The 7,500-nt window shown below is 36.6% G+C and overlaps 2 protein-coding genes across 2 annotated transcripts in view; one reads left to right on the top strand and one right to left on the bottom strand.

The window, feature by feature from the left end:
- Nucleotides 1–3,945, top strand: part of prkar1ab (protein kinase, cAMP-dependent, regulatory, type I, alpha (tissue specific extinguisher 1) b) — an 11,188-nt gene extending 7,243 nt beyond the window's left edge. The window contains exon 11 of the mRNA XM_079594690.1: nucleotides 1,941–3,945. Within this exon, the coding sequence (XP_079450816.1) occupies nucleotides 1,941–2,113 (173 nt within the window). The 3' untranslated portion in view covers nucleotides 2,114–3,945. The remainder of the gene's footprint in view (nucleotides 1–1,940) is intronic.
- A 699-nt stretch (nucleotides 3,946–4,644) lies between these two features.
- fam20a (FAM20A golgi associated secretory pathway pseudokinase) overlaps nucleotides 4,645–7,500 on the bottom strand; it is an 18,186-nt gene continuing 15,330 nt past the window's right edge. The window contains exon 11 of the mRNA XM_079594502.1: nucleotides 4,645–6,801. Within this exon, the coding sequence (XP_079450628.1) occupies nucleotides 6,534–6,801 (268 nt within the window). The 3' untranslated portion in view covers nucleotides 4,645–6,533. The remainder of the gene's footprint in view (nucleotides 6,802–7,500) is intronic.

Here is a 7,500-nt window from a genome sequence, read left to right as displayed (position 1 = left end):
ACGAGATCCAGAGAGAAGCGCTTGAATTCAGCGAGGAACACAAATGTCTCAGTGATTTAAACCGATTTAAAGGCAGATGAGACAGCGCTGACGAACAGGAGAAACACTGAGCGCAGCGATACAGTCAGAAGCTTCTCCGTCTACACATTCCCATCATGTACCACGGATTTACTGTAACGTTAGCCTAGTAATATTAACTGCACCATGAAATGTGGGATATACTTATTGAATTGTATTATATTATTAATGTAGACAATGTATTAAAGGACTAAAGCACCTAGTATAATGACAGTATTTAATAATGTATTTAGGCTACTGTTTTTCATACAAATACCATAGAAACCATAAAGTAACATGTTGCCATGATAGTGCGGTGCTGTAGGCTATGTCCGGTTTTATCTGTGGTTAAATTGTTCATTTTAATAAAACTCAAACAGTCAGAATATTACATTTTACCAAATAAAATAAGGTGTTTACTTTTTTTTAACAGATGTTACTGTTTTTGTTAATGAACGTAAATCTAACAGTAAATCTGCATCCTAACTGAAGCTAATACTACTGTCAACTCACTGTCAAATGCGTTTCGAGACAAAACATGTAATATTAATATCGCAGCCTGCACTGCAAACTGTGCTGAAGATACGTGCCATCAAAGTCAGGCAACACAAACCTGTTTCAAGACTTGAAACAATATCCCCCATTAGCACATGCAGAAACTAAGAAATTAATTTTCCAATAAAGATATTTATTTTGTTAAGAAAAAATGACAAATGTTTGAATGTTCTACCTCAGATTTGTGAAATGTTCCCCTGTTTGGCAAGTGTTTGTCATGATATGTTCTGACAATAAAGAGTAGTCTAAAACCACAATTAACGCTCTGGTTTCTACAGCTTTCACTTCAAAAATCTGCCTTTAAACTTGAAAGAAATAAAGATTTGACATTTATCGTGATAATTATCGATATCGACTGATATAAAAAAAAATATTGTGATTATTTTTTTTGGCCATATTGCCCAGCCCTAGTTACTATTATAGTCAGTAGTAAGTCTGTTGAGGAGCTTCAAAATAAAGAGTTATCAGGTATTAAGCAGACAGTACTAATACTCTAATGACTAGTTGACATGTAGTAGCAAAGTAACTTATAGTTAATAGAATGTCTAAAGTGGATTATTGAAATAAAGTGTTAGCAGAGAAGATTCCTGAGCTTCTGTTTTCCATACACAAAAGTGAATAGTAAGTTTTGCAGGATAAATCACCATCCACAAAATGGAAGCTTAGATATTTGCTAAAGATCTCAGTTTGTGTTTCATGGAAGAAAGAAACCGATACGACACAAGTAAACAATGGCACAGCTTTCATCTTTGTATGAACTTAAAATTGATTTCATATATTTTTCAAAATGATTTCATAATCATCAAAATTATAACAAATAAAGGCTTGAAATATCTCTTTAATGTCATTGTACAATTTTGCATACAACGAAATCTTTAGACTTTCCAACGTTTACAGTTAAGAATAGTTAAGTACATATTGCAATCAAAGGCCATTATTACATATTGCCCATTAATAAATAAAGTGCTCATAGTGTTATTCCACATAATGTATGTCAAGAATGTGTTGTGGTGATTTACACCATGGTCTGGGTGAATACTCGATTCTGATTGGCTGCAGGGTGTCCATTAAAAAGAGATGTAGGACATCTAGTAAAGGAGTTCTAAAACCGTTAGATTTCGATTGTAAAACGAATTAAAATATAAACTAATGTTTTAAAAATGTGTTATTTGGCAAGTGAACATGGTGTAAGCGGGGTAATGCCCTTCGAGGTGTCCACCGTCAGGTATTAATGGACTTCGGCGGACACCTCGTCGGGCATTAACCCTTACTAATATCATAAATGACATAAAACTCTGGATTTTGAATATCTGTGTTTCTCTCACCAGGCGAGATCGCTCTGCTGATGAACCGGCCCCGTGCGGCGACAGTGGTGGCTCGCGGGCCGCTCAAGTGCGTGAAGCTGGACCGGCCTCGCTTCGAGCGCGTGCTGGGGCCGTGTTCAGACATCCTCAAGCGCAACATCCAGCAGTACAACAGCTTCGTGTCGCTCTCCGTCTGAGAACCCCCGTCACACCGCTAGCTTCTCATCCACACCTCGTATTCCTGAGCGTCATCGTCCAGAGCTTTAACATCCCGCATTTAGAGCCAAATCAAAGGACAGACAATCAATGTACGTTCCTCCAATCAGATCACAGTGTTTTTACCGTTAATTCCAAGCCGTAAACATAAACAGTAGAGGAGTATACATGCGTTTATAGGCAAACCGTTTCGAATTCCTTTACCCTCACAGTTGCAGGTTAGTTTTTTAAGACTAGTTTTCTAAGATTAACTGCCTACATGTATGATATACACGAGTGATGTTTGGCTGTACTGACATTCTGATATATTCTTCAAGCCTTACTGCCTCATCCCCCCCGCTGACCTCCTCCTCCGTCACAGTCAGGAACACCAACATATAGGAACTGTATGCTGTTTTATTACTTATTATCATTCCAGCACACTCTCTTGCTATTTGTGTTCAGTTGCTTATTGTAGTGAATTAGTGAGGCCGTTCCTGTGAGGCGGTGTCTATCATGTACAGATGAAACTGGACAAATGAGAATATGGTGCAAAAAGTTCATTTATTTCAGTAATTCAACTTAAAAAGTGAAACTAATATATTATATAGACTCATTACATGCAAAGTGAGATATTTCAAGCCTTTATTTGTTATCATTTTGATGATTATACAGCTTAAGAAAACACAATATTCTCATTTTGAATTTGGGGTTTTCATAAGCTGTAAACCATAATCATCAAAATTATAACAAAAAAAAGGCTTGAAATATCTCACTTTGCATGTAATGAGTCTATATAATATATTAGTTTCACTTTTTAAGTTGAATTACTGAAATAAATGAACTTTTTGCACCATATTCTCATTTGTCCAGTTTCGCCTGCAGATTTTATCGTGGCTGATCACATTTTTAAAACTGATTTTTAACCCGGTAACTTTCAGAAAACTCAAACGACGGTAGTTTCTGTTCTGTTGCAATGCCAGTGCCAAACGTTGGACAGAGCCTCCGAGATTTCATTGGTACGTCCCTGCATGTGCGCCGTCACCGATTGAGAAGAGCTTTCGGTCAGGACGATTCAGTATTTTACCTTTTCGTCAGTATATGCCGAGAAATACCAGTTTTATTTTTTAATAAGCTTATTTTTCCACAAAGGTGCACAGTGGCGTATTTAGTCGCATGTCATAATTTCAAGTGTTTTCTGTGGCCATTTTTTAAACCGGCTTGTTGCTGTTTTAATGTCGAACTAAAACAAGCGAAAGGATTATGAAATTAAGTTTTAACGTCGTGAAACCGAAAACGAAATCCGTTCTGCTCGCGTGTCATGAACGACGGCAACATCTTTGATACATTTTTATAAAAACGGATCCGTGGCGATTTGATGTTAACGTGTCCGTATTCTGTTTTTGCTGTTCAACAATCCAGAGTGATCAATGTTTGATTCTCTTTATTTACATGATGTTCCTCGTTTTAGTTTTTGAGAAATGCAGATTAAAAAGGTGTAACACAAAGGTTTTCCCCAATTCTTTTTCAGCTGCATCTTCGTAACGTTTATTAAGCTTCCAAGTGTCCCGTCTTCATGGCAGTGATGCTTGTTGTGTGTGAATGGAGGATGACTGATGATGATTCCTGTAAGATCACAGACAGGATTGGATCTGAATTCAAAACCCAAACGCTTCTGCTGATATATGACAGACCTCAAATGATGTTTTATTTGTCAATGTTGCCCAAATGTGTCGTTTCATTTCCAGTGAGTTCTGCGCAGAAATACTCATTTTTGGTATAGATCGTCCAAATGGCAGTTCAAGCAATAAAAAGGTTGGAATATTGAACAATCGGCTGCAGTGAAACGCTTTCTTTTCAGACACATGCTCAATATTTATTTCAAGTTTGTCATATAGATGTTCCAGACACAAGAGGGCAGTGTTCAACTGAGAGAATTATTACTCTTAACATCTCAAACTGAAGTACAGTAACGTTACATGAGCGCATTGTGTGGCATGCGAGTACGGTTCAGTTATCTTATTGAAAATAACTTCAATTATTTAGCATTTTTTATTAATTCTATCTTTTTTTTAAACCTCTGATTAATTTGTCATAGATAGGGAAGGTACACTTGAGGACATTGCATTGTGGGATATAAACATGCACTGTCTGTTCACTATTTAGGGTTTGATTTAAAAAAAATCATATTTTTGTTCACCAAGGACACATTAAACTGATCAAAAGTGACAGTAAACCCATTTATAATGTTATTTAAAAATCGATTTAAAATAAATGCTGTTTTTAACTTTCTATTAATAAAAAAAAAATCCTGAAAGAAAATGAAGCAACAAAAACTGGTTTCAATAATCATAAATGTTTCTTGAGCATCAAATCATCATATTTGAATAATCACATGAATAAATTATAAATATGAGAACACTTAAATTGTAATAATATTTCATCATATTTTTACTGTATTTCTGATCAAATAAATGTAGCCTTCATAAGCAGAAAAGACTTCTTTCAAAAATCTCACTGACCACAAACTATTGAACATTTAGAGTTTATTGCACATTTTGGTAAACAAAGTATATCATCTGCGCACTTGATGCATTCAGAAGAACATTTGAATGCTGTGATATTAATAATAATATACACTATTTACTGCGGGAAAGTAATTGCAGTCATCCTGCATGGTGTGTGGCATTTGCTAAAATCATTATTATTATTATTATTATTATAGCCTCAAATGATAAAAAAGTGCCAGCTACTGCTTCAAGTTATTATTTTCAGTTCCCATCCAACAGATGGACCTGAATAATTTATGAATATTTAATTATTTTGGTAATTCATGTACTAGCTTCGAGAAGTCAGCGCTGCTGGAGTGCAAAAATCTGATCATGTTTTAACTTTATTATTATCCTGAATTGTGTAGAAAGGTTGTCGTGTAACGCCGTCTGTCAGCTGGTCATCAGGAAACGCACTGCAAATGTTTCGGCATTTTAATGAAGCGACGTGACAATTATTCATGAATAATTATGACCGGGATCTGATTGAGTTTGCCAGATTTTAACCAATTCAGAAATGAACATTTTGAGCATTTGATTTACAATGTTTTTTATTTCACAGACCCAACATTTCTTTCTGCAACTTTTTCTTTTCTTCAACTCACAATACAATATTGCAGACGTGTGGCGACGCACGGCAACACGGCTCAGGAAACTCACTTTGATCCGTTTCCCAGTGAAGTACGAGCAGAAGTGCGGTCCTCTGCTGACGGTGTTTGTGCTCAGACACACTAATGGATGTGTGTGTAGACATGGACAGAACGAGAACAGATGATCAGAGGAGCTGTGCAGTTAAAGCACCGCATGAATGACGCGTTTGCTGGTGTAAGGTCTGATCTTCATCATCATCATCATCATCATCATCTGTCTGGCTCGGGTGATTAAAGCTGCCGGCAGCTCTTCCAGAGTAACTCTAACCGTCTCACTACAACCAATCAAACGTGCTTTAGGGAACACCACACAAACCTTTTTAGCCAATCATGAGAAACAATGTCATAAATATTAGATTAAAAAGTCAGAATTATGAAATAAAAAATTTAAATAATCATAATCAACCAATTGTGACGTAAAATGTCATAATTCTGACAAGAATTCTACTTTATAGAATTGATTTTTGTAAATTTCTTATTTTTATTATTACTTTATCTCAAAATAAAATAAAAATGCAATTACAACTTTTTATCTCAATTTCAATGTGTCGTAATTTTGATTATGACATACCTCATAATTTTGACTAACTATTTAGACTTATAACTTATAATAAAATTTTGATTTTATATTTTACTTTAATGTGTTAATAATAATATAGGGAGTTTTTTAAAAGTAATAACCTTTTTTAGCCAATCAAAATGAAATGAATGAATGTGAGATTAAAAAGTCATAATTCTGAGATAAAAAGTTGATGATATGAGATACCAAATCACAATTATGACATGAAAAGTTATGACAAAAATTCTACGTTTTAGAATTGACAACTCATATTTCACTTGTGTATTATCCTTTTAATTTAATTTAACTCCTATCTCATATAATATATTATTTTATATTATACAAATATGATTTTATCTGAAAATTAAAAATGCAATTTCAACTTTTTATCTCATTATTTTGACTTTTTACCAATTTTTTCTCATATTATTTAGATTTATGTGATCATTGTGACTGACATAATTATGACTTTGTATCATAATTTTGACTTGTTGTCAGTTTAGACATAATCATGGCTTTTTATGTCATAATTCTGACTTTTTATTTGACTTAAAGGTGTTGTTAGGGAACTTTTCTAAGTAATACCGCACAGACCTTCTTCAGCCAATCAGAGAAGTGAATAATGTTCCTCGTGGTGATCTTAAGTTCAGTCAGTCTCGTTCTGTCACCTCATATTTCCTCCTTGGTGTCTAGTAGTCACTCCGGACGATTCCACAAAGTCTGTGATGACCACGTGTGTTTCTCCCAGCTTCTTCACACACTTCCCCACTGTCCTGAGCACATGTGCCAGCCGGCGGTCCAAGGCCTGCAGGTGCTGCTCACTCAACACCGGCGTGAGAGGGTCTCGGGACAGCGACTCCCTCATTACGTCACTCAGGCGGTACTCGGCCTTCGCCAGAAGCTTCAGTCTGAACAGCGTAGAGCGCTTGATCCTGTAAGAGGTCAGGGGTTGTGTGAATAAGACCGTCTTAATAAAACGTGCTTAAAGCTGCACTGTGTAATTTTAGCGGCATCTAGTGGTGATGTTGCGAACTGCACCCAACAGAAGTGACGGTGGCCGACAGGAAGTGATGTCGTCGTCTGAGTAGCCAGTTAAGCAATGAGGATTCTTTACAAAGGTCAATTAAGAAATTAGGTTTACTTTATTATTCAGTAAAACGAAATGTTATTGCGAATATTATTGTGCGAGTGTTTTATTCACTGACTTTAGCTTTAGCTTCTTCATGAAGAACAACAGTGACGAAACGCGTTTGTCCGTTTACGGCCACTGTAGAAACATGTCGATTCGGACCATTGTGTGTGTGTGTTTGTGTGAGAGAGTGTCTGCGCGTGTCTGTCTGTGTGTGTGTGTGAGTGTGTCTGCGCGTGTGTGTGTGTGTGTGTGTGTGAGAGAGTGTCTGCGCGTGTGTGTGTGTGTCGGTCTGTGTGTGTGTGTGTGTGTGAGAGTGTGAGAGTGTCTGCACGTGTGTGTGAGAGTGTGAGAGTGTCTGCACGTGTGTGTGTGTGTGTGTGTGAGAGTGTGTGTGTGTGAGAGTGTCTGCGCGTGTGTGTCTGTCTGTCTGTCTGTGTGTGTCGGTCTGTCTGTCTGTCTGTGTGTGTGTGTGTGTCTGTGAAGCGGACCGGTGTGTGTA

This window comes from Phoxinus phoxinus (genome assembly GCF_949152265.1).
Source record: "Phoxinus phoxinus genome assembly, chromosome: 21".
NCBI lineage: Eukaryota > Metazoa > Chordata > Actinopteri > Cypriniformes > Leuciscidae > Phoxinus > Phoxinus phoxinus.
The sequence above is the reverse complement of the archived record's forward strand: the minus strand, read 5'-3'. Positions and strand labels throughout refer to the sequence as shown.